This window comes from Ovis aries, chromosome 3 (assembly GCF_016772045.2).
Source record: "Ovis aries strain OAR_USU_Benz2616 breed Rambouillet chromosome 3, ARS-UI_Ramb_v3.0, whole genome shotgun sequence".
NCBI lineage: Eukaryota > Metazoa > Chordata > Mammalia > Artiodactyla > Bovidae > Ovis > Ovis aries.
In genome coordinates, this window is record NC_056056.1 from 102,559,834 (window position 1) to 102,587,306 (window position 27,473).

At 41.7% G+C, this 27,473-nt stretch overlaps 2 protein-coding genes across 9 annotated transcripts in view; one reads left to right on the top strand and one right to left on the bottom strand.

The window, feature by feature from the left end:
- Window positions 1–27,473, top strand: part of MGAT4A (alpha-1,3-mannosyl-glycoprotein 4-beta-N-acetylglucosaminyltransferase A) — a 124,808-nt gene that overhangs the window by 56,309 nt on the left and 41,026 nt on the right. For 5 of the 8 annotated variants that reach the window (XM_015094497.4, XM_012173800.5, XM_060413948.1 and 2 more), the window contains exons 4-5: window positions 153–293; window positions 10,069–10,202. In XM_015094497.4, the coding sequence (XP_014949983.1) occupies window positions 153–293; window positions 10,069–10,202 (275 nt within the window). Of the gene's footprint in view, window positions 1–152; window positions 294–10,068; window positions 10,203–15,524; window positions 15,583–17,382; window positions 17,456–18,353; window positions 18,466–27,473 lie in introns of all 8 variants that reach the window. The other 3 variants (XM_060413945.1, XM_060413947.1, XM_060413946.1) reach the window with 1 other exon arrangement.
- On the bottom strand, window positions 25,144–26,796 carry LOC105612510 (F-box/LRR-repeat protein 14). Its single transcript, XM_012175812.4, is given in 3 exon segments — window positions 25,144–25,174; window positions 25,881–26,615; window positions 26,617–26,796. Coding segments are annotated over 3 exon segments (852 nt in total). The 5' UTR covers window positions 26,703–26,796.

Genomic DNA, 27,473 nt, shown 5'->3' on the forward strand with positions numbered 1-27,473 from the left:
TCCCATGGAAATCTAACTCACCACAGCATGAGAGGAAAACTTAGGAAAGAAAATTCGTTTAGTTTTCATGTATTTTCACTGCTGTCGTGGTAGCACCCGTAACATTTGAAAGTAAGGTATTACCATGGGATGATTATACTTCTGTGTTTCAGATGATACCCTAAAGATATTAAAGGAGTTAACAAGCAAAAAGTCTCTTCAAGTGCCAAGTATTTATTATCATTTGCCTCATTTATTGCAAAATGAAGGGAGCCTTCAACCTGCCGTACAGATTGGAAATGGACGGACAGGAGGTATGTTTATTTCGTTTCCTACTGTAGTTGCGTTGCTGGTCAGAACTGTGTCTTGGAGTGTTATGTGGTATTAACTTTACTGAGGCTTTCAACGGCTAAGTCAAATATCTCTTTGTAAATGTCACATTGCGCTTGAAAACACGCAGGTTATTTTCAAATACCTTTTGATACTGATTTCTAACATTAATCCACAGTGATAAGAACACACTCTGTATGATTTCAGTGCCTTTAGACCATAAAATTGTTTTTAGCCCTGGATATATTCCAGTGTCTCCTAGTTTATGGTCTATGGGAACTCGAGTTTGTACCCTACTGTTGTGTGAAAATCGTATAAATCTTAATTATGCTCAGTTGGTTCATGGTGCCTTTCAGGTCTACTATATCCTTCTACATTTCTGTCTCTTCACTCTGTTAATTTTTGAGAGTTTGATATTGCAACTCCAACTAAAATCTTAATTTATCTACTTAAAAAATAATTTAAAAATAAGAGGAAAAGAGAAAAATGCACATTAGTACTCTTAGTTGAATAGTCTCCATTTACATAATTACAAGCAAATTAAGTATTTGTATATTATATAAATAAAATTAATTTATACCAGCATCCTTGTGCAAAAGAGCCGTTTGTGAATCTTGTAGCATTCAATATGCTTACTAATAAAACTTCAATAAAAGTTTTAGTTTATTAAAAAAAAATCACCATCTGGGTAAGATGCCATAGCCATTTCGTGCATTTGTTGTTTTAGACTATTTATTTATTAATAAGAATCAAATCAAAAGAAAGTAGAAGTATTTTTAAAGTTATTTAAAACCTCTAAGATCTCTTATAGGTTCTTTTATAGTCAGTTCTTCTTGTTTCATGAATGTGACATTCTCTCTCTTTTTTGAAGTTGCTTTTTCTATCCCATTTGTTAAAAGATTTTTTCATCATAAATATAATAAAATCTTAGTCAACCAGCCTCTCAGTAGTTAACATTCTTATTAAGCTGAGACTGTTTTCTAAAGATAGAAAAAGCAGACAACTTGGGGAAAAACAACCAAGAAAACTTGCAGATTTTCTTTAAAAATTTTTCTTCCTAAATCTTTAGGCAATGATTAATATTTTTAAAGTAATATAATCCTTTAGTTATCTTAGGAAAGCTATTAACCTTCTACTTAGAAACATTCTCCTAGAAAAGTAATTTTATATGTAATTTCTGGGGTTTTGTGGAACCCTAAAACCTATCTAGGCACTGTACATGAAGAACTTCAGTTTATTTATTTATTTAAATTATTTTTTTGTGAACTCCCCAGTGAGCCTTTTTTTTTTAATTTTTAAATTTTTTGGCCACACTACATGGCATATGGGACTGAACCTCCTCCCCATGCGTTGAAAGCACAAAGTCTTAACCACTGGACTGCCAGAGAAGACCCCAGGGGCTTCAGTTGTTCCAGATCAAAGAAAACTGCTTTTTGCTTACAATTCTGTTCTTCCGAGGTCAGGCTGATTAAGGATCACTACTCAGACCAGCGCATCCTTCTCAGAGTAAAGGGGGAGAAGATGGTCAGGGCAGCTACTGACCTCCTCAGTAAAGGAATTCTCACATCCACCCATCCTCCTGCAGATTGAGATCTGCAATAAACAGGCACAGTGAGCACAGATGGGTCAAAGGCCCTCTTGTATAACTAGGGTTCCCAGATAGTTAAGAAAACCAACACCATGAATGACTTAGTGACTCACAGAGCAAGCAGACTGTAATATTAAGACATATTTTCAGAGGGATTAGAGGTGACAGCTCATAAGTGACTATTTATAAAAGGATCGGTTAGACATCTTTGTGTTTTTATTTTGACATTTGTATTTTAGGTTTCCATATTGTAAGGATAGTTATAGCTGAAGATCAAATTAGTGATCAGAAAGATGGAGCTGGCTGTGGAGTTCTTCTGGAATGCAACAGAAAGGATACAAAGAGTTCAGACAAACATTCTGACATTTATCTAATAGGAATATGAGAAAGAGAACAAAGAGAGTGAGGGGGAGAAATAATCAAGTAAATAGTAGAAGAAAATTTCTTTGATTGAAGAAACACACACATCTTTAGATGAAGGACTCACTGCTGGGCAAGGAGGTTGAAAAAAGACCCTCCACAGGTTACCTATCAGCATGGCATTACTGATTGGTAGAGGACAGTGGGTAATTCTTTAAATATTTGCTGAAGTTAAAAGGGGAAATGGGGAGACTCCTCTCGCAGTCCAGTGGCTCAGACTCTGTGCTCCCAGTGCAGGCAGCCTGGGTTAGAGCTAGATCCCACATGCCTCAACTAAGGGTTAGCATGCCACAGCGAAAGGCTGTGGCAAACGCAGGCTGCAACCAAGACCCAGAGCAGCCAAAAAACAAAAACAAAAAAAATCCACGCACTTGTGTGAGTTTTGGTACACGAACTCAGATGTGATTCCTAGTCTTGTGATCCTCATTCTGCTAAAGGAAGAATGCTTTAGTCAAGTAATCAATTATATCAACAGTTGTACAGTTAAACAATGTTAATGATGTGAAGGATGATTTGAGAATGAATAGAAAGAGTATTAAAGAGTTTAGTCTTGAAAACTACATTTGACCTGAGATCAGAGGAATAGGTCGTTTACTGGTAAAGATGGGTGAGTTAGTTTCCTGTTGCTGTGGAGCACCTTACCACAAGCTTGGTGACTTGAGACCACACAAATTTACTATCTTATAGTCCGGGAGGTCAGAAGTCCTAAAATCAGTGTGTCAACAGGAGTGTGTTTCCTTTGGAAGCTCTGGAGGAAAGTCCTTTTCTTTGCCTTTTCCAGCTTCTAGAGACACCTTCATTTTTTAGTGTGTGGGCCCTTTTATCTTCAGAGCATAGCATCTTCAGATTTCCCCCGGATCTGACCCTTTAGCTTCATTGCCACACCTTAGAGCAGCACAGATCGTTGGGATATGCCAGTACCTAAGCTAAAAACTGTTCGTTAGGGTTTTCACAGTTTTCTTGGCAGCTCGGTCGTGTAGTCTTTTCCCACAGATCTAACTGGTAGTTCTGTGAGTAAAGGAAACCACACAGTTGCTCTACGATGCGTTTCCAATGAGTCATTTAGTTTTTAACAAAGATAAACTGAGTAATTGAAGAAATGCCAAATTAAGGTTGTTCTTGATTTTTAAAGGAAGTAAGTACTCAATTGAAAACTTGCTGGAAAATTGAAGAAAACTGATACAACTGTTGATATCTCTGTCAATTTATAAACTCCATGAGGCAGTGGCCTTAGCTATCTTATGACTGTGTTTTATTTTATTTTTTTAGACGTTTTATTTTGTATTTCAGTTCAGTTCAGTCGCTCAGTCATGTCTGACTCTGTGACCCCATGGACTGCAGCAGGCCAGGCCTCTCTGTCCATCACCAACTGCCGGAGTTTACTCAAACTCATGTCCATTGAGTCAGTGATGTTATCCAACCATCTCATCTTCTGTCATCCCCTTCTCTGCCGGCCTTCAGTCTTTCCCAGCATCAGGGTCTTTTCAAATGAGTCAGCTCTTCTCATCAGATGGCCAAAATATTGGAGTTTCAGCTTCAACAACAGTCCTTCCAATGACCACCCAGAACTGATCTCCTTTAGGATGGACTGGTTGGATCTCCTTGCAATCCAAGGGACTCTCAAGAGTCTTCTCCAGCACCATAGTTTAACAGCATCAATTCTTCGGCACTCAGCTTTCTTTATAGTCCAACTCTCACATCTGTACATGGCTACTGGAAAAATCATAGCCTTGACTAGATGGACCTTTGTTGGCAAAGTAATGTCTCTGCTTTTTAATATGCTGTCTAGGTTGGTCATAGCTTTTCTTCCAAGGAGCAAACATCTTTTAATTTCATGGCTGCAGTCACCATCTGCAGTGATTTTGGAGCCCAAAAAGATAAAGTCTGAAACTGTTTTCACTGTTTCTCCATCTGTTTGCCATGAAGTGATGGGACCGAATGCCATGATTTTTGTTTTCTGAATGTTGAACTTTAAGCCAGCTTTTTCACTCTCCTCTTTCACTTTCATCAAGAGACTCTTTAGTTCCTCTTCACTTTCTGCCATAAGGGTGGTGTCATCTGCATATCTGAGATTATTGATATTTCTCCCGGCAATCTTGATTCCAGATTGTGCTTCTTCCAGCCCAGTGTTTCTCATGATGTACTCTGCATATAAGTTAAATAAGCAGGGTGACAATATACAGCCTTGACGTACTCCTTTTCCTATTTGGAACCAGTCTGTTGTTCCATGTCCAGTTCTAACTGTTGCTTTCTGACCTGCACACAGGTTTCTCAAGAGGCAGGTCAGGTGCTCTGGTATTCCCATCTCTTTCAGAACTTTCCACAGTTTGTTGTGATCCACACAGTCAAAGGCTTTGGCATAGTCAATAAAGCAGAAATAGATATTTTGCTGACACTCTCTTGCTTTTTCCATGATCCAGTGGATGTTGACAATTTGATCTCTGGTTCCCCTGCCTTTTCTAAAACCAACTTGAACAGCTGGAAGTTCATGGTTCACATATTGTTGAAGCCTGGCTTGGGAGAATTTTGAGCATTACTTTACTAGCACATGAGATGAGTGCAGTTGTGCGGTAGTTTGAGCATTCTTTGGCACTGCCTTTCTTTGGGATTGGAATGAAAACTGATCTTTTCCAGTCCTGTGGCCACTGCTGAGTTTCCCAGATTTGCTGGCATATTGAGTGCAGCACTTTGACAGCATCATATTTCAGGATTTGAAATAGCTCAACTGAAATTCCATCACCTCCACTAGCTTTGTTCGTAGTGATGCTTCCTAATGCCCACTTGACTTCACATTCCAGGATGTCTGGCTCTAGGTGAGTGATCACACCATCGTGATTATCTGGGTCATGAAGATCTTTTTTGTACAGTTCTTCTGTGTATTCTTGCCACCTCTTCTTAATATCTTCTGCTTCTGTTACGTCCCTACCATTTCTGTCCTTTATTGAGCCCATCTTTGCCTGAAATGTTCCCTTGGTATCTCTGATTTTCTTGAAGAGATCTCTAGTCTTTCCCATTTTGTTGTTTTCCTTGATCTCTTTGCATTGATTGGTGAGGAAGGCTTTCTTATCTCTCCTTGATAGTCTTTGGAACTCTGCATTCCAGTGGGTATATCTTGCCTTTTCTCCTTTGCTTTGCTTTTCTCTTCTCTTCTTTTCACAGCTATTTGTAAGGCCTCCTCAGACAGCCATTTTGCTTTTTTTGCATTTCTTTTTGTTGGGGATGGTTTTGCTCCCTGTCTCCTGTACAATATCATGAACCTCCGTCCATAGGTCATCAGGCACTCTGTCTGTCAGATCTAGTCCCTTAAATCTATTTCTCAGTTGCACTGTATAATCATAAGGGATTTGATTTAGGTCATACCTGAATGGTCTAGTGGTTTTCCCTACTTTCTTCAATTTCAGTCTGAATTTGGCAATAAGGAGTTCATGATCTGAGCCACAGTCAGCTCCCAGTCTTGTTTTTGCTGATTGTATAGAGCTTCTCCATCTTTGGCTGCAAAGAATATAATCAATCTGATGTCAGTGTTGACCATCCGGTGATGTCCATGTGTAGAGTCTTCCCTTGTGTTGTGGGAGGAGGATGTTTGCTATGACCACTGTGTTCTATTGGCAAAACTCTGTTAACCTTTGCCCTGCTTCATTCTCTATTCCAAGGCCAAATTTGCCTGTTACTCCAGGTATCTCTTGACTTCCTACTTTTGCATTCCAGTCCCCATCTGTTTTGGGTGTTAGTTCTAGAAGGTCTTGTAGGTCTTCATAGAATCATTCAACTTCAGCTTCTTCAGCGTTACTGGTTGGGGCATAGACTTGGATTACTGTGGTATTGAGTGTTTTGCCTTGGAGATGAACAGAGACCATTCTGTCGTTTTTGAGACTGCATCCCAGTACTGCATTTTGTGATGGCTACTCCAAGCACTCTTGTGATGGCTACTCCATTTCTTCTGAGGGATTCCTGCCCACAGTAGTGGATATAATGGTCAGTGTTATGTGGCAGCCTGGATGGGAGGGGATTTGGGGGGAAAATGGATACATATGTCTGTATCGCTGAGTCCCTTAGCTGTTAACTTGAAGCTATCACAACATTGTTAATTGGCTATACCAAAATGCTGTTCATGGGGTTCTCAAGGCAAGAATACTGAAGTAGTTAAATTCACGCATTCCAGTCCATTTTAAGTTGCTGATCCCTAAAATGCTGACACTCACCCTTACCCTCCCCCGTTTGACCACTCCCGGTCCGCCCTGATGCACGCCCCTGACATCCAGGCTCCTGCGCAGCATTGCTCTCCACAGCGTCGGACCTGCTCCCACACCAGCCGCGTCCGCAGCTGCGTGGTGCTTTTGCTTTGGCTCCATCTTTGGCTCAGCCTTGTTTAACTCAATGAAACTATGAGCCATGCCATGTAGGGCCACCCGAGACGGATGGGTCATGGTGGAGAGTTCTGAGAAAATGTGGTCCACTGGAGAAGGAGATGGCAAACCACTTGAGTATTCTTGCCTTGAGAACTCATGAACAGTATTTTGTATTTGAGTATAGCCAGTTAACAATGTTGTGATAGTTTCAGGTGAACAGCAAAGGGACTCGGCGATACAGACATATATGTATCCATTTCCCCCCAAACTCGCCTCCCATCCAGTCTGCCACATAACACTGAGCAGAGTTCCCTGTACTATACAGTAGGCCCTTGTTGCTTATCCATTTTGAATATCGCAGTGTGCACATGTCCATCCCAAACTCCCTCTCTCTCCTTCCCATCCTTCTCCCCAGCAACCATGAGTTGTTTCTCTGAGAGTTTCTTTCTATGTTGTAAGTTACAACTGTGGTTTCAGATTGCCTGGTACATTACAGACGTGTTACAGATGCACAGTTCATACTTGAATGGGAAATATTGGACAGTGAATCAATGGAACAGAGTGCCTAGTCCAGCCCTTGGGCTCTGTTTCTGTTTGGCTACTCGATTCACCTTGCTCCTTACGTCAGGATGACGTGTGTGCTTAGTTGCGTCCCACTCCTTGTGACTCCATGGACTCTAGCCCACCAGGCTCCTCTCATTCATGGGATTCTCCAGGCAAGAATACTGGAGTGGGTAGCCATTCCTTCTCCAGGAGATCTTTCCATCCCAGGGATTGAAACCAAGTCTCCTGAGTCACAGGAGGATTCTTTACCGTCTGAACCATGAGGGAAGCCCCCACTAGGAGGATGATACGGCCTTATTCATGTTCCTGACGTTTTTCTTCCAAACTCTGACCCCTTAGAATACTTTCATTTTTACCTTGTAAACCGTAGGAGAAGAATTGTAGCAAACAGGACAGGCTGGGTTATGTGGTGGTAACTAACAACTCCCCAAATTTAATTAATTGAGGGTTTATTTATTTCTGCTCAAAGTACATGTTCATTAGGGTTAGCAGGGGATTCATGCATCACTGACCACTCAGGATCCAGACTGATGGAGCAGTTGCCGTGTTAAATGTTATTGGCTGCTCTGTTGAGCAGAAAAGATTTCACACTACAGTTCCAGGTACCCAGGACCTGAGTTACACATGGTGGTGACTCATTGTTACTAGTCATGTCCTCTCCCCCCAAGTTCCCGAGCCACTCAGCTGGTGCTAGTGGTGAAGAACCCTCCTGCCAATGCAAGAGACATAAGAGGCATGGGTTGGATCCTTGGGTTGGGAAGAGCCCCTGGAGGAGGGTACGATACTCCAGTATTCTTGCCTGGAGAATCCCATGGACAGAGGAGCCTGGTGGGCTACAGTCTGTGGTCCTGTCCATTGAGTTGGTGATGCTGTCTAACCATCTCATCCTCTGCTGCCCCCTTCTCCTTTTGCCTTCATTCTTTCCCAGCATAAGGGTCTTTTCCAATGAACTGGCTCTTCACATCAAGATTATTAAAAATTATTTATCTTTTTCCATCCTCTAGAATGTGTTCAGTAAGAAAGGTCCCTTAAAGGCAAGGACCTTATCTATGTTGTTCACTCTTATATCTCTAACACCTAGAATAATGCCTTGCGTTCGATGTGTTCTGTATGTGTGTTCAAAACAAATATAGCGCATCCTTTTTTGAGTCCTTGAAAACTCTTCAGCCCAGAATGAGAGAGGGGATTATGATATTCACACTTGGGGGTTTCCCTTAAGCTATTTGGACCTTAGTATTCTGAACTGCACAATCCTGGTAGTAAAATCATGGATCCATAATCTTTAAGCCCCCTTCTAGCTTTAGAAGTCTATGACCTCTAAGTATTGGGTTGGCCAAAAAGTTCATTTGGGTTATGGAAAAAGCTGATGTTTTGTAGCACAGTATCTCCAATAAATTGTTACATTATTCAAACTTCATTTAAAATTTTGCCAGCTACTTCTCCACTGATACATAACACTTAGGATACTAAGACTTTGAAAGATGTTATTTTTAAAAACATTGTGAAATACTGTAATATATGTGTTCCTAAATATTACTGTGCTATGCAGAATTGTGTCATAAAATGCTAAAAATGGGGTTAGGATCACAATACTCAAAAACACTGTCAGTTGCACATGAAGAAAAGATAAGCTAATAAAAGCAGTGGCACAATGTCGCACATGTTCAATGAAGAAGTGCATAAACACTACAAGAAATAGATATTCCATCAATACCTTGTGAAAAAGACTTGAGGTTTGCTTGTTAAAGTAGGCTTCAGAGGGACTGCAGCTTGGAAGGTTTTTGTGAAGTGGTGCAAAGTGGGTGGACTGAAATCTGGTGGAAAGTTGTAGCACCAGAAATAGACGGGTGTGGTTCTCAGCGTGCAGTGAAGTGAGACAGCTGTGCATTATTTTTACCCGGCTTGGTTCACTCTTCTGAACTCGGTCCAAATGGGTACAGTTTTCTGTGCTCACCTAGTAAGTGTTTGTCCCAGGGGGAAATTGCATACAAGCCAACATAAAATTCACATCACGCTCAAATTGTTCTCTAGTGTATTCATCATGTCGGGAGAATGCTTCAAAACAAGCATTATGGTAGACCGGACTGTAATTTGAAGACTTAAAGTTGCACACATAGTATGCAGTTTCCGCATTACCTCACTTGGTTTCTGTAAATATTCACACCTTAGGTAGCTGTCGTATAATAACCAGGAAATTAGCATTAATGCTGTTAACCTTGGCTCTTACTCAGATTCCGTCATTTTATTACTGTTGTTGCTGTTATTCTATTCCAGGATCTAACTCAGGATCCTGTATTTCATGTACTTGTCAGGTCCCCTTAGTCTTCTCCAGTCAAGGACAGTTCCTCATCCTTTCTTTCCTGGTCTCGGTGGAGTATCCTGAGTTTGTATCTGTCTGACATTTCTTCATGGTTAGATTGAGGTTATGAATTTGGAAAAAAGCCACAGAAGGGCTGTTGTGTCCTCCTTAGGGCGCCTCATACATAACATGTGAGACATTAATTTTTAGGATGTGTTTAATATTTCTAAGTTTTAGTTGTATAATAAAATCTGTTGTTTACACTTTACTGTCCATTTTTACTGTGTGGTTTAATGTCTTTCATCTTTATCAGTTCTTTGACATTATTGCTTTTCTTATGAAGAAGCCATATGGAAAAGAATTACTGTGTAATAGGTATACCTCGTATCTTTGATTATTTTTCTTTCTGAAATGTAGTATATTTTGATCACCCAATTCTTTCTATCAATTTGAGAGGGTACAATTTTGAAATAGTGGAGTTTTTCTGCATTGTCTTTGTGACATCTTTTAATATAATTACTATCATTTTTTTGTTTCAGTTTCAATAGTAATGGGAATTCCCACAGTGAAGAGAGAAGTTAAATCTTACCTCATAGAAACTCTTCATTCCCTTATTGATAATCTGTATCCTGAAGAGAAGTTGGACTGTGTTATAGTAGTCTTCATAGGAGAGGTAATTATTTGTTATATATGTATATTTACCACATATAATCTGTAAGAATTGAGACCATGTTTTGAATATGCTCTTATAAACTTTCTGTATAAAATGTGATGAGCAGCAGCAAAGGTTAGGTGGTCTATTCCATCTGACAGGTAAATATAAACCTAACTCGCAGTGTGTGCATCCGCTTCCTTTCTGTATTCACAATCCAGGAATGGTAACATCTGTCGTCAGTTGGATGGGATTATAAATATAGGTCCTTTACAAACGAGTCTCCATTTTTAGCTCCAGGACCTGAACTTGGAGGTTTGCATTGATGTCTTTTGGGAGCTTTGAAACCTGAGAAAGGTTTCGCCGAGGCCGGGCTTTCTATCATTTCTATCCTCTCTACCCCTTCTCTGTACTCCCAGGGTGCAGCCACATTTTTATAAACCTGTGGCTGATTCATGTTGATGCTTGGTACAAGCCACCACAGTACTGGAAAGCAATTGTCCTTCATTTATAAACAAATAAATTTTAAAAAGTCAAAAAATGAGAAGTCAAACATCATGTTAATGATAAATACTCTATTTATTTTAGTCTCCTCAAAAGATATGGGGAAAGAGTAAATCTGAGGAAGAAGCACCCTGGAATAAAAATTTCCTTAATTATTATATAGAATTTCAAAACATAAGATTTTATAACTTCATCTGATTCTGGCCACTGATTCCCAACTTTTCAATGTCTCCTATCTCTTTTTAAATGAAAATGTTCTTGTTTATATATAAAGAATAAACACATGTATATTGTTCAAAACATTACAGAAATGTATATTGAAAAATTGCCTGTAGTTCCTCCATATAGATATAACTACTGTCACTATTTTGAAATACATATATCTTGAGGTATGAAATATGAAATACAGATATCTTAAATTTTCCCCTGGCTGTATACATATATATAAATGGAATTGTTCTGTGTATTTCTTAGTATCATGGACATTTTCCCAAGCTAAAACAGATAGCTATCACACCATCATTGTTATGGCTTCAAAACATTCCACTGTATGGTTTTTAACATTCTTGATGTAATTTCTGATTGACAGATTTAGACCGTTTCACACTTTTGCTATTTTCACACTGTACTGAACATGACTATAAATAAATGGTTGTGCACTTGGCTGGTACTGATGCAGGATCAGTTCCTAACTAACTATCAATTCCTAACTAACATGGAATCACTGGGAAGAGTCCACATATATTAAGTGTTCATACCTGGGCAAGATGCCCTGCAGAAGTTGAGCTGCTCATGTCCCTTTTCAGCAGTCTGGGAGAGAGCTTGGTACCCTGTCCCCAGGCTCTGTGAGATAATATTATTATTCTTTAAGTATATTTTGGCTAATTTGATGGGTAATGATAATACATTGCTTTTGTTTAATTTGGATTTGTCTGTTGAATGGGATTAAATGGTTTATATATATTTGGACCATTTGTATTTATAATATTATTATTTTTTAACTTATTTATTTTAATTGGAGGCTAAATATTTTACAATATTGTGGTGGTTTTTGCCATACACTGACATGAATCAGCCACGGGTGTACATGTGTCCCCCCGTTCTGAACCCCACTCCCACCGCCCTCCCCCTCCCATCCCTCTGGGTTGTCCCAGTGCACCGGCTTTGAGAGCCCTGCTTCATGCATCGAACCTGGACTGGTCATATCTCACGTGTGGTAATATACATGTTTCAATGCTGTTCTCTCAAATCATCCCACCCTTGCCTTCTCCCACGGAGTCCAAAAGTCTGTTTTTTTACATCTGTGTCTCTTTTGCTATCTTGTATATAGGGTCATCGTTTCCATCTTTCTAAATTCCATATGTATGTGTTACTGTACTGTATTGGTGTTTTTCTTTCTGACTTTCTTTCTTACTCTCTATAATAGACTCCAGTTTCATCCACCTCATTAGAAATGACTCAAATGCGTTCTTTTTTATAGCTGAGTAATCAGGGAAGCCTGGCGTGCTATCGGACACGACTGAGCGACTGAACTGAACTGAATATTCCATTGCATATGTGTACCACAACTTTCTTATCCATTCATCTACGAATGGACATCTAGGTTGCTTCCATGTCCTGGCTGTTGTAAACAGTGCTGCAGTGAACATTGGGGTACACGTGTCTCTTTCATTTCTGGTTTCCTCGGTGTGTATGTCCAGCAGTGGGATTGCTGGGTTGCATTCTATTTCTCGTTTTTTAAGGAATCTCCACACTGTTCTCCATAGTGGCTGTACTAGTTTGCATTCCCACCAACAGTGTAAGAGACTTCCCTTTTCTCCACACCCTCTCCAGCATTTATTGTCTGTAGACTTTTCGATAGTAGCCATTCTGGCCGATGTGAGATGGTTCCTCATTGTGGTTTGATTTGCAGTTCTCTGATAATGAGTGATGTTGAGTAGCCTTAGCTCATTTTCATTTGTAAGTTTTGATTTATAAGAAATTTTCATATAAATGAACTCTGACTGTTTAATGAACTCTTGTCCAGTTTTCTTTTTGCATGAGCTTTGTCTATGATGTTTTTGTCTGTTACAGAAATTTTACATTTTACTTAATCAAATTTGTCAATCACATACTGTATATCAGTAGAAATTTGTACAACCTCTTTAGAAAGCAGTTTGTCAATCGCTGTTAAAATGTCAGGTCTCCTCTGTGAGCTAACATCCTGCTTCTAAAAATTGATCCAGTACATTTTGAGTATTTAAATATATTCCAGCACATGACACATTCATACAGCTCTTAATGTGCATTGACAAAATGAATAGAGAAAATGGTCTCGTGAAATAGACTGGGAACCACTTTTTAAAATTAATTCTTATTGACGTCTCACTGCTTTACAATGCTGTGTTAGTTTCTGCTGTGCAGTAAAGTGAGTCAGTTTTATATATGTGTATATATTTATGTATCTCCCCTCTGTTTTAGATTTTCTTAGACTTGAAACTGTTAGTAGCAGATATCGTGAGAACGGGGATTATGGGAAGATACCACTTTATATTCCATGTAGTTTTGTAAAATTAAAACTGAAGAAATTGCTATTTCTTTGTTGTTGACTGTGCTGGGTCTTTGCTGCCGTGTGGGAGCTTTCTCGAGTTGTGGTGCCTGGGCTTCCCATTGCAGTAGCTTGTCTTGTTGGGGAGCATGGGCTCCAGGGCGTGTGGGCTCAGTAGTGTGAGGACAGCTTGGTTGCTCCACGGCATGTGGGATCTTCCTGGACCAAGGATCAAGTCTGTGTCCCCTGCACTGGCAGGTGGATTCTTACGCACTGTATTGCCAGGGAAGACCTAAGATTAGAACTTTTTTGCAATGAGCTTGTATTGATTTTTATCAGGAAAAAAAGCCTTAAAATTTAAAAACTATAGAATAAAAAACTATCCTTATTCATTTGAAAAATTGTACTCAGCTTCTAGACAGAGATAAACGCTTGCTGTTTTTCAGTTGCTCAGTCGTGTCCAGCTCTTTGCGACCCCATGGATTGCAGCACACTAGGCTTTCCTGTCCTTCACTGTCTCCAGGAATTTGCTCAAGTTCATGTTCATTGAGTTGGTGATGCCATCCAGCCATCTCATCCTCTGTCTCCCCCATCTCCTGCCTCAGTGTTTCCCAGCAGCAGGGTCTTTTCCAGTGAGTCAGTTCCTTGCATCAAGTGACCAAAATATTGGAGCTTCAGCTTCAGAATAAATTCTTCCAATGAATATTCGGGGTTGAGTTCCTTTAGGATTGACTGGTTTGATCTCCTTGCAATCCAAGGGACTCTCAAGAGTCCTCTCCAGCACCACAGTTTGAAAGCATCAATACTTTGGCACTCAGCTTTCTTTCTGGTCTACCTTTCACATCTGTACATGACTACTGGAAAAAACATAGCTTTGATTGTATGGACCTTCATTTGCAAAATGATGTCTCTGCTTTTTAATGTGCTGTCTAGGTTTGTTATAGCTTTTGAACACTCTGAAGATTCAGGACCCTTTTGCTGTAGCTGTTTGTCTGATCACTAAGATATAATAATGCTCAGTTTGGAGTCACATGACCTGTGTTCAGGGTCTGGATTCTGCCACTGGAGCAGGTAGTTTTTTTGGTCAGCCTCAGTTTCTTCATCTTTAAAAGGAGAATAATGCCTTTGAGGTCAACACTGTTGCAGGGACGTGCACTGAGATCGCACTTTGGGGACATACTATAACACCAGGCAAGTCCCAGTATAAAATTATTAATTGCCACATTTGGTTCAACATTGATGAAGAGTTTTCACCTAGGTGTCTGGTAGCCTGGGACTCATTTAATGCTATTCCCAGATGCGTGTTCTGTGACTCTGACCATGATCTTCGTGTAGGAGGGTTCCTAATCTAGATCTCTAGCTGCTTCTTGAGCCTCTGCTTTCAACTGCTGCCTTGATAGCATTGTTTGAAGTATTTTATGGGCAACTCTTAATCTGTCCATAACTAAATTAATCTGGTTTCTCCACACTGCCTCTCTCCCAGGTTTCTGGTCTGTTTATTAAAGGTTCTTTACATCATAGTGTGGGCTGCCCTTGTGGCTCAGCTGGCAAAGAATCCACCTGCAATGCAGACCTAGGTTCGATCCCTGGGTTGGGAAGATCCCCTGGAGAAGGGAAAGGCTACCCACTGCCGTATTCTGGCCTGGAGAATTCCATGGACTGTGTAGTCCATGGGGTTGCAAAGAGTCAGACCCAACTGAGCGCCTTTCGCTGCCGCTTGACATCATAGTGTTGGCAGGGCTGGGCTGTAGTCATTCCGCTGTCAGTTTCTGACATGGACCTTGGATGCTCCTGATCCCCTTTGTGCTATTCCTCACCCTAAACGTTGCTTCTTCCTTTTCCTTCCTTATTCCTCCTTCGGCTCCCAGCTCATCCCTTGCCCTCCCATTTGAAATTAACCTAGAGTAAATTGGCCAAAGAGAATTTGTGTTTTGCTCACATTTTCAGCTTTTATAAAAGTATGAATTACCATGGGTCTCCTTTAACATGTGAGGAGAAAATTAGAAATGAAAAAACACGACAAGAACACACATAGACAGTGAAGGAGGTCGTGTCTCTTCATCCTTGTTGGACTTTCTGCTCTTTGTGTTTTTTCCTTGAAGTGGGGAACCGGAAGATGCCCCTTGGGGAAGAAAGGAGAGTCAGAAAAGTAATCATTTGCTGTGTCTCTATTTCTTTGTCCCTCTCTGATGATTTTTCCTTAAATGTCCATTGGTTTAACTTGATGAGACATTTACAGAAAATTCAAGGTTTTGAACAGTTGGCTGTTGGGGCATTACTGAGAGCTCACTAACTGCACTCTGAAATTGCAGGAGGAGTGGAGAGGAGTGAATTCCACGTGCTCTGAAGGATCTGTGATGCCAACCAAGGGTGGTATTCCTATTTTAAGATTGCATCATTCTTGTGCTTCCTTTTACTTAGAAGATAATTCTTATTTTTGTATCTCAATGATCCTTGGTTGTCTGTATGCCTCTTTATTTTTATGTATATATTTTATTATTAATTTATAATATTTCCTATTTCATAGTCATTTCTATAATATTTTTTCTGTCACCATCATTTCTGACAGAATATTTTCCTACAGTATATGCTGAATTTTAGCAAAAATTATTTTTTTATGCTATTCTCTTATCTTTGGAGAATTCCCCATGTAATGAATCTTGTTGAAAGGAAGTGTCTTCCTCCTACTATGGAAAACTGAAAAATGCCAGATATTTGCTTGATCCGTTCAGTCATGTGACCTAAGCTCAGCCATGTGGCTATTCCTTTCCCAGATTTTGCATGGAGCTTCAGTTTTTTCAGATGACGTGGAAAACCCCTCCGAAATAGGCAGATTGCTCGGAGTAAGACGGGAATTTATTAAGGTGGCTGGATATAGGATCAGTTTATACTTCTAAATGCCAATAGCAAAAAATTGGAAAATGCATTTAGCAGTATTTTTCTAAAGAAGCAGAGATCGTGGACAGTGCATTCTGGTGATGGGCAGTGGTGGTATTGGGGTCTCCAGGGACTACAGGGGCAGAGTCAGAGCACCGACTATTGATGGATGGCGAGGACTTGAAAGCTTTGGCATTGTGACTATTCTGTGATTTTTGGCTCTGGCCCCGCTTTATTTCTGCTGCCTTCCTAGCCTGGTTCCTCAAGCTCACTGGAGGTTCTGTGAATTCTAACCAGTAATCTTCAGTAAACTGTTTTTCTAATTGTTCTACCTGAGTCAATTTCTGTTGGTTCCAACTAAGATCCTGTTTGCCTATAAACAATCTGAAAGCCATATTTAATTTTTAAGTTCCTAAACAATAGATTTCAAGTTGTGATTCTACAGTGAAATAACAAATTCATCATGTTGGAAAAATACCTAAAAGTAGTCTCTGAAAAGTTGAGTTTAGAGAATTTCTGGCTCTTTGGAGTGCTTAATATTTGGCGTGAGAACAGTTCTGCTTTTTATTCAGTTTCCGGTTTTACTGTTGTATACATCCTAGTTTGTGTTTTGCAGTGAGAGTGCCAGAGACCTTTAGTGTGCTTTCTTTAAATCCTTTGACTTAAATTGAGTTAATAGTGCTAGTTGGTTAGCAGGCCTATGGGCAGGATTTGCAGAGCAGGTAAATTTATAAATGAAAACAAATTGAATAATAACCAGAGAGAATTGATCCAGTTGCTGTGGATTTTTAGTTTTTGTTCTATATTTTATTTGCAAGGGAAAATTATTTGCTACTTAGTTAATTTTTTGGTCAGGTAATAGGATCACATGGTTTAAAAATTATAAATGTGTGTTAGATACCTCAAAAAGTCTCTCCTGTAAGGCTGTTCCCCTTGCCTGCTGGATTTTTTTAAAGCTTTTATATTGGACATTAGCCAGTTAACGATGCTGTGATAGTTGCAGGTGGACTGCAGGGGGGCTCAGCCACGCACGTACATGTGTCCATTCTCCCCCAAACCCCTCTCCCATCCAGGCTGCCACATAACATTGAGCAGAGTGCCCTGTGCTGTAGCTCCTTGTTGGCGATCCATTTTAAACACAGCAGCGTGTATGCGTCTCTCCCAGACTCCGTGACTATCCCTTCCCGCCTCCATCCCCCCTACCCCACCCCTGGCCACGGTAAGTTCATTCTCTTAAGTCTGTGAGGGTGCTTCTGTTTTGTAAATGCATCCGTCTGTATCATTTCTTTTCAGATTCTGCGCATAAGGGGTGTCGTGTGGTATGTGCCCTTCTCTGCCTGCCTTCCTTCACTCAGCACGATGCTCTGTACGTCCCCCTCGTCTGTTACGGTCGTCTACCCATTCAGAGAGATTTCACGAGTGTAGGCGTGGATGTATTATTTTTCTCCCCGTTTCTACGTAGATGATATAATACTAACAGATTTTCGTATTAGAACAGTAGGAGCTACTTAGGTTTCTTGTCAGTTTTGATAAAATGCCTTCCTAGAAAGTGGTTTGTTTTATAAAAGTTTGAAAATTTGCTTTATATAGAGTAGAGCAAAGTACTTGTTCTTTTTGTGATGATTTCACCTTAATTTCTTTGTTTATGAGTTTGTATTTGTATGCCCTTTCCCTTTAATGGGTTAGCTAGTGGATCTGGTTTTATTTATTATCCTCTAAACCATCTTTTAGGTTTATTATTTCTCTTTTTTGTTTTCTAAGTTATTAATGTCTGCTTTTAACAGTTAATTTTTTTGCTTTTGTTTGTTCCATTTTATACTTTGCAAACATCTTGACCCAGATGCTACACTGATTTATTATTTGCTATTTATTATTTCCTGTTGCTAATATAAGAACTAATATCCCATAGGTTCTAGTGTGAAATGTTTCAATTCTTATTAGTCCATGATTTTTAAAATTGAAGTATAGTGTATTTATAGTGTTATAGTTCCAGGTGTACAGCATAGTGATTCAATGTTTCTGCAGATTATCATCCATTTAAAGTTATTATAAATGGCTATGTTCCTTGTATCTGTTAATTTCCTACCCCTACCCTGCACCATCTGTGATTTTGGTTTGTGTTTCCTCTTTGACCAAGGAAATGACCAAGAGTTTTCTTAAATTTTCTTGTTGGTAGGGGCTTTTTGTTTTTGCATTGGTTATTTTGGGGGGAAGTTTCACATTTCATTTTTAAAAACTATTTTGAAATAATCTTCAACCTGTAGGAAAATTGCAGAAGTTATACTGAGTTCCCAGATACCCTGTAGCCGATCTCCCCAAATGTCAGCATCTTACATGGCCATGATGTACGTCTGTATACATCCTGTGAGTCTATTGGTAGGTACAGCCCAATACCACAGGGTTTATTCTAGCCTCCGAGCTCATTCCTTAGTTTTATCTTTTTCTCCAACAATGAGAAGTTTGGTCCTCATGCTTCACAGTGTATCTGCTTACTTGGTGTGTGTGATCAGTTGTGTCCGACTTGCAGCCCCAGGGACTGTATCCCACCAGGCTTCTCTGTCCATGGACCTTTTCAAACAGTACTGGAGCAGGTTGCCATTTCCTACTCCAGGGGATCTTTCCAACCTGGGGATTGAACCCGTGTCCCTTACATCTTCTGCACTGGCACACGGGTTCTTCGCCACTCGCTCCACCTGGGAACCGCATCTACTTACTTGCTTAACCTACTTAAATCTGTTGATTGAAGTTCATTTTCTCGTTTTCCTTAAGAAAGGTTCTTGTGAGGAATTTCTTTTTTTTTCCTGAAGAGGTTATAGTGCTGTTGCTGAAACTAGATGGATGTTATTCCAGCTTTCTTATTTTTTGCTACAAGTAGTCCATAATTAGTCTGATTGCCCAAAAGATTCTTTTTCAGTTTTAAAGCCTACATAATTTTGCTATAATATGTCTTGATTTTAACCACTCTGTGTGGATCATTTTTCCTGGCACATGATATATTCTTTAGTTGTATAGAGTCAAGTCTTAATTTCAATAAAGAACTTTTGAATGGTACCTTTTATTATAAAAACTTTAAGACATACAACAAAATTGATATAATTTTACAGTAAGTACCTATTTACATACTACCTAAATTCTGCTAATGTTTTAGTGTTTGTATTTACCACGTCTCTATTTATCCATCATTATTTGAACCTTGCCCATTAAAAATTTGGATGGTGGTGTTGAGTTTTTCAGAGTTCTTTGTAAATAGTGGATGCCATTCCTTTGTCAAATACGTGATTTTGTGAATGTTTCTCCCAATCTGTGGACGCCTGTGCATCTTTTTGCCTTGTCTTAGTGAGCACAACTTTTTCATTTTGATGAAGTTTAATTTGTCAATGTTTTCTGTAACAACTGTTGCTCCCCATGACTTAAGGAACCCTTGCTTCCCCCTAAATCATAAAGATTTTCTTCTCTGAAAAATTCACGCTTCAGCTTCTGCTTTAGGTCTGTAGTCATGTTAAAGTTCACTGTTTTTTATATGGATGTCCTTTACTCTTGTACCAGGTATTGAAACACTTTCCTTTCCCCATTGGATTTCTTTGGTGCTTTGGTTGAAAAGCCAGTGATCCTATAAGTGTGGGTCTTTTTTTTTGTTTTATTCCATTGATCTGTAGGTTGATCCTTATACAAACTCCTCACTATCTTAATGACTATAATATTGAAGTGTTGAGGTCAGGTAAGATTAAGTCCTCCAATTCTCTTCTTTTCAAGATTATTTTAGATACTTTAGGTCTTTTGCATTTCTGTGTATATTTTAGAATCATTCCAGTCATTTCTACTATCTGCAGTTGCTTCACAACAGCTTCAACTGGGTGTGTTTTTCTTTTAAATTAATGAAGAAGTATTTGGTCCTTACTTCTCACCTGTTTTGTGGCTATTGACGTAGTTACTTTTGTTTACAGGTTTTGTTGAAGCTCTTCTTTATTTCTTGTATTTTTCCGTAGTTGCTGTGTTGGTTCCTTCTTTGTGAGTCCTCATTGAAGGAAATGGCTTTTTTCTCTAGACTCCTGATTTATGGGAGGAGGCGGCACAGGCTAGTTGGTGATTTGTTTTAGTTTTTGATCAAAGACCATGCCTTTGTAACTGCCGCAGAGTCTGGCTGCTTCCTGCAAATATAGCTAGCCTTCACGATTCTGCATGTTACCTTGGGTTACTGGAATCAAACGGGGTTCCTTCTGAGTGTGAGGATTTCGGTTGCTAACTTTGGTTTTACTGAAAATGGAGTTTGCAGTCATAACTGTTGCTTAGTGGTGAGCGTGTGTGATGTGCGTGTGGAGTTCCCGTGTGACCTCTGTGTGAATGCTTTAGTCTGTGTTGGCTAGACCCTTCAATGTGCTTTCCGCCGGGAGTTCTGACCAATGCCTCGGGACTTTCTTCCACCCCAAAGCATCTGACAAGTGCAGTTTCCTCAGAAACAGTGGCCATCGCTAGACTTAGCATTTTCTCAAACTTGCGTCATTACCTGTTTGTCATCTTTTTTAATAGAGGCAAAAGAATAGATTTCATTCTAAGTATGCTTTCACTCATTGAACTAGTATTTATTGAAGTACTAAAATGAGGAAGGTACTGGAGGAGATTAAAAAAAAAAATCCATTAGACAGTAGATGGTGCCCTTAACTTGTAGTCTGGAATTACACAAGAATAATTTTTTCTGTACGCTTTTCTTTTTTTGAAAAATTTGTGTTAGTTATATATGCACAAAGCTAAGTGCATTCAAGTTATACATGCACAAGAGTCCAGTCGTTCCTCCAGGTTTATTAGACTAAACAGCAGCCTACTGTCTTCATTCTTCCTGCCCCACCCTTTTCCCTTCCCTTCTGTTCCCCATCTCCTCCCTCTCTGAGGTCTCCAGCTCACTGGCCATCAGGGAAAGTAGAAATACTTCTTGTGATGCTGTTCAGTTGCTTATCATTTTTGATCTTTTCAAAGAACTGACTCTTAGTTTTCTTGCCTTTATCATTTCTATATTTTCATTTTATTTTTATTTATTTGATTAGTTTTTATTGAAGTATAGTTGAATTATGTTAATGACTGCTATACAGCAAAGTGACTCAATGATACGTATATTATATATTTTTTCACAATCTTTTCCATTACTGAATGTAGTGCTCATGCCTTTTGCAGACTTGCTGATGATCTGTCTAGTTATTAGTTGTTTCTATTCTTGAATTTAAATCACAGGTAACTGTCTTGGTGCTTCCAAAGTATTTTTGACCTGTGATTTTTTTAGCAGCTTGATTTATGACCCAGCAATCCCACTTCTGGGCATACACACCGAGGAAACCAGAATTGAAAGAGACACATGTACCCCAATGTTCATTGCAGCACTGTTTATAATAGCCAGGACATGGAAACAACCTAGATGTCCATCAGCAGATGAATGGATAAGAAAGCTGTGGTACATATACACAATGGAGTATTACTCAGCCGTTAAAAGAATTCATTTGAATCAGTTCTGATGAGATGGATGAAACTGGAGCCGATTATACAGAGTGAAGTAAGCCAGAAAAACACCAATACAGTATACTAACACATATATATGGAATTTAGGAAGATGGCAATGACGACCCTGTATGCAAGACAGGAAAGAGACACAGATGTATAACGGACTTTTGGACTCAGAGGAGAGGGAGAGGTGGGATGATTTGGGAGAATGACATTCTAACATGTATACTATCATGAATTGAATCGCCAGTCTATGTCTGATGCAGGATGCAGCATGCTTGGGGCTGGTGCATGGGGATGACCAGAAAGATGTTATGGGAGGGAGGTGGGAGGGGGTTCATGTTTGGGAATGGAATTAAAGATTTTAAAATTAAAAAAAAAAAAATAAAAAAAAAATAAAAAATAAATAAAAAGATGTTGGGCTTCCCAGGTAGCTCAAACAAGTGAAGAATCTGCCTGCAATGTGGGAGACCTGGGTTTAATCCCTGGGTCGGGAAGATCCCCTAGAGAAAGGCATAGCATCCCACTCCATTATTCTTGCCTGGAGAATTCCATCGACAGAGGAGCCTGGTGGGCTAAGTCCATGGGGTCGCTACTAGTTGGACACAACTGAGCGACTTCACTTTCACTTTTCACTTTCATGCATTGGAGAAGGAAATGGCAACCCACTCCAGTGTTCTTGCCTGGAGAATCCCAGGGATGGTGGAGCCTGGTGGGCTGCCGTCTATGGGGTCACACAGAGTTGGACACAACTGAAGCGACTTAGCAGCAGCAGCAGTTATTTACCGAAATAGTGGTGTTAGACATATCATTGAATGAAACAAAGCCTCTGCCCAATGAAACTTACATTGTCAAGAAGGACAGATAAAAAAGCAAATACATATCAGTAATATGTTAGATGGTAGTGAATAATATATGTTAGATGGTTCAGTTCAGTTCAGTCGCTCAGTTGTGTCCGACTCTTTGTGACCCCATGAATCGCAGCACGCCCAGGCCTCCCTGTCCATCACCATCTCCCGGAGTTCACTCAGACTCACATCCATTGAGTTGGTGATGCCATCCAGCCATCTCATCCTCTATTGTCCCCTTCTCCTCCTGCCCCCAATCCATCCCAGCATCAGAGTCTTTTCCAATGAGTCAACTCTTCACATGAGATGGCCAAAGTACTAGTGGAGAATAAATCAGAGTGAATAATAAAGGAAGTACCAGGTTGCCAAAGGATGGTTTATGTGAGTGATCAGGACCTTTGGGTAAAGACCTGAAGGGTGCAGCAGCTGAACAGTCCAGGTGGACTCACAGTGTGTGCAAAGGCCCTGAGGTGAGAGCATTGCTTGGCACATTTTGTGAACCAGCAAGGGGAGGCCTGTGTGACTGGAGCAGAGAAGATAAGGGGCTCAGCAAGGGGCAGCAGGTGGAGGAGTCGGTTGGCCCAGATCGCTTTGGACTCTCCAGGCTATCACGAGAATGTGACTTCTACCCTCAGTCAGAGAACTGACAAAAAGTTTTAATTTTTGGTAAAGAGCCACATGACAAATGTTTTAGGCTTTGCAGGACGTTCAATCTCTGCTGTAGCTGCTCAACTCTGCTGTTGTAGCCCCCCAAACAGCCAGAAACAATATGTAAATAAAAGGGTGGGGTTGTGTTCCAGTAAAGTTTTTAGTTTATGAAAACAAAGAGTGGGTCTGTTTTGCAAACTGCTGATGTAAAAAGTCATTTGAGAGCTTCAGGTAGAAAAGATGCCTCACTGGCTTTTTTTTCTTTGAAGGCACTTTTGTTGGTGTTCAGTTGCTCACTCGTGTCTGACTCTTTGCCACCCCATGGACTGCAGCATGCCAGGCTTCCCTGTCCTTTACCATCTCCCAGAGCTTGCTCAAACTCATGTCCATTGAGTCAGTGATGCCATCCAACCATCTCATCCTCTGTCACCCCTCTTCTCCTCTTGCCCTCAGTCTTTCCCAGCATCAGGGTCTTTTCCAATAAATCACTTTAAAATACTTTATTTGGAAATAATTTTAGAATTACAGAAAAGTTGGAAAAGTGATGCAGAATATCCCCTTCACTGCACTGACTAATGTTAATAACTCACGTAGCCACATTTGAATGATTAAGACCAGGAAATTAACATTGACATAGTGCTATTAGCCAAACTGTAGACATGATTCAGACTCCATGTTTTTCCACCTAAGGTCATTTGTCTATTCCCGCGTACAAGCCAAAGTATCACATTGCATTTAGCTGTTGTTTCCTTACTTTTCTCCTACCTATGACAGTTCTTCAGTCTTTTCTTGTGTTTCATGAACTCGGAGACTTTTCATGGGTTGGTCAGTTGCATCCAACTCTTTGTGACCCCATATACTGTAGCACGCCAGGTTGCTCTGTCCTCCACTATCTCCCAGAGTTTGCTCAAATTCATGTTCGTTGAGTCAGTGGTGCTACCTAACCATCTCATCCTCGGCTGCCCCCTTCTCCTTCAGTCTTTCCCGGCATCAGGATCTTTTCCAGTGAGTCAGCTCTTCGCATCAGGTGGCCAAAGTATTGGAGCTTCAGCTTCATCAACAGTCCTTCCAGTGAATATTCAGGGCTGATTTCCTTTAGGTTGACAGCTTGACTATTTCAGAAACTACAAGCTAACTGTGGTACTTGTTACCTTCATTGGTAGGTCTGCAATTTATCATGAGCCGCCAACCCCATTGTGGCACATGCCTGTCATTTTAATCCTTTTGTCACATGTACATGCTATCTTTCTGGAATTCTCACTGGGTCCCCACCCAACACACATGCAAGGGCACCATCATTTTCTGTGCAGCAGTCAATCTCCTTTTGGCAAGTCTGTTCTGCACTCTCCAGCTGCTGTCTTCAGATTTCCCTTCCTGCAGTGTGATCTGGAAATGTCTCCAGGCGAAAGTCGGGACAGTCGTGATGCTCAGTTCTCTCTTGGAGAATGCCATCCTGCACAGCCTGCTGGCCACTGTCTGAGAAGAACTGGATCATATATTTTGCCCAGCTTTTCAGTTGTTTATTGTTGTTCAGTCACTAAGTCGTGTCCGACTGTTTATGACCCCATGGACTGCAGCACGCCAGGCTTCCCTGCCCTTCACTATCTCCCGGAGTTTGCTCAAACTCCTGTCCATTGAGTCAGTGATACTATCCAGCATCTCATCCTCTGTTGCCCTCTTCTCCTTTTGCCTTCAATCTCTCCCAGAATTAGGGTCTTTTCTAATGAGTCAGCTCTTCATATCAGGTGGCCAAAGCATTGGAGCTTCAGTATCAGTCCTTCCAACGACTATTCAGGGTTGATTTCCCTTAAGATTGACTGGTTTGATTTCCCAGATTTCCCAGACAAGATTACTGGAGTGGGTTGCCAGCTCCTTCTTCAGCTGATCTTCCCAGCCCAGGGATTGAACCAACATCTTCTGCATTGGCAGGCAGATTTTTTTTTTTTTTAACTACTTAGCCACCGGGGAAGCCCTGTCCATTTGTGATGTCCAGTATCAAGAATTTATTATTGTTATCCTGCATGCCAAGGAGCCAAAAAAAGTGACTGATAACTGGAAGAAAATGTAGCCACTAGGAACAAAGATAGAGGACTTCAGCAAAGCTGTCAACGGAATGATGGAGAGCTGTCAGGAAGCATTTAACAGGAGGCTTCATGTGTGCTGTTTTGGATCTATCAGGAATTCTCTGTTCCTTATTAATTCCTGAATATTCAGGAATTAAGAGGAGAGGCAAGCCTCTCCCAGGGGCTGAGAAATCCAGGCATTTCCTTCATTAGTTTCTGTATACAGTGATAAGTACCCTCTTCCTTTTTATGAACCATATGGTAAAAGTGATTATTTACAACCCTCTCTCTTTCATATGGATGACCTCATGTTTCCTTGATAACTTATAAGTTTTGATTTGATCTCTGCTGATAATGGCTACCTTGTAAGACAGTATAAATAACCACACAATGTTGAATAAAACACCTTTGCTCCATCAGAGCTTTGGTCCCCATGTCTTGCGTTCTTTGTCTCTCTCTATCTCTCTGTCTCTCTCTCTCAGGCTATTTCCTTGGAGCACAGAGGTCCTCTGGGTTCACATTCCTGCCTGGGCTTCTAAGACCCTCTTGAGAAGGCACTCTGTGCCTTCACCCTATTGCGAGGGCACCTGAGGCCTTCATGAACAGAGCAGGCCCTGTGCAGGGGCTTTATTTGCTTTCTGCGTAGACCAAGGAATATCAGCCTCTTTCTCTCTCCTTTACTTTCTTATCGGTTGACTCCGGACCACCAGGTTCTGGTCCATTAAAGGACCTCAACAAGTGGCACCCGAACAGGGACTTGAGGCCATCCAGCCCCTGCACGATGTAAGCCAGGCTCTGGTCCCCCACCTTGTCGCAGAAGAACACGTCCAGCCCCGAGAGGCACAGGCTGCCCATGGCCGGACGCATGAAGCCCGTGTCACTGATGTTGTGGCACAAGCGCAGATTGAGGCTGCGTATGTGCGACAGGTGCAGGAGGCCAGCGTCAGAGATGCCCCCGCAGAAGCTGAGGTTGAGGAGCCTCAGGCTGGTCAGTCCCTAGGAGATGTGCTTCAGGGACAGGTCCGTGAGCTTCTGGCAGTCCTGCAGCATGAGCTGCTCCAGGCCCAGGCAGCCCTCGGCCACGCTGCGCATCATGCTGGCCAGGTGCCCGATGCCCACGTCAGAGAGGTGGCGGCAGCTGCGGAGATTGAGGCTCTTGAGGCGCAGCAGGCCCCAGGCGATGAGCAGGAGGCTGGTGTTGGTGATGTTGCTGCAGCCGCCCAGCTCCAGCACCTCCAGGCCCTTGAGGTACTGGGCGATGTGGCCCAGGCTGCTGTCGGTGATCTGCTTGCAGAGGTTCAGGTTGAGTGCGCGCAGCGAGCCGATCTGCACAAACGCGTGGCCCAGCCCTTTGTCGGTGAGGTTGTAGCAGCCGCTGAGGTTGAGGCTCTCAGTGTTGGCCGTACCCTGGATCACGTAGCTGAGGCTGCGGCGCAAGCTCAGGATCTGCACCTGGCGAATGCCCGGAGCCTCCGGGCTAAGCTGCGCGCCCCTTGTCGCGCACGTCCAGGTAGCCGAAGATCATGGCCAGCAGCTCAGGAAACAGGCACGTGATGTGTATCTCCATCTTCCTCCCCGGCGCGGGCCCGCTCCCGCCCAAGCAACGGGGCGGCTGGCCGGTGGCCGCACCACGGGCCCAACGGACGCGCCTCCCGCCTTCCGCCTCGGCGCCGCTCCTCCACGCGTCCTTCCTGCCCGCCCTCCCCTCCCGGCGTGCTTGGCGCTCACATCCTGGGCGGGCGCCCCCCGCGGCCTGGCCCTTGCTGGGCTCAGCGCCCCCGCGCCGGGCCGCACCACCCCGCCGCCGCCACCATGCCCCCCCGCCGCATCCTCCGGTGCCGCCACCATGCCCCCCCGCCGCATCCTCCGGTGCCGCGGGGCCTGGCTGCGCGATCTTTACTTTCTTCTCGGTCGACTCCGGACCACCAGGTTCCAGTCCATTAAAGGACCTCAACAGAGAGCCAGCAGAGGTTATTTAGAAGGTAACCGTAAGAGGTGAATGATAGCATCCTTGTTTTTGTGGCCTATTTTCATTACCACCTGGTGGCCTGTTTGGCTACTTCAACCTTCCTATCTCACCAGGACTCACCCAGTATAGCATTGCGAACCCAGCCTTCCTGCTCAGCAATTCATTGATCCCATACTCCCAGGCTGTACACGTGTATACTAATAATAGTATATTATATCCTCTATCTGGAGAAGGAAATGGCAACCCACTCCAGTGTTCTTGCCTGGAGAATCCCAGGAACGGGGGAGCCTGGTGGGCTGCCGTCTATGGGGTCGCACAGAGCCGGACACCGACTGAAGCGACTTAGTAGTAGTAGTAGTATACCCTCTA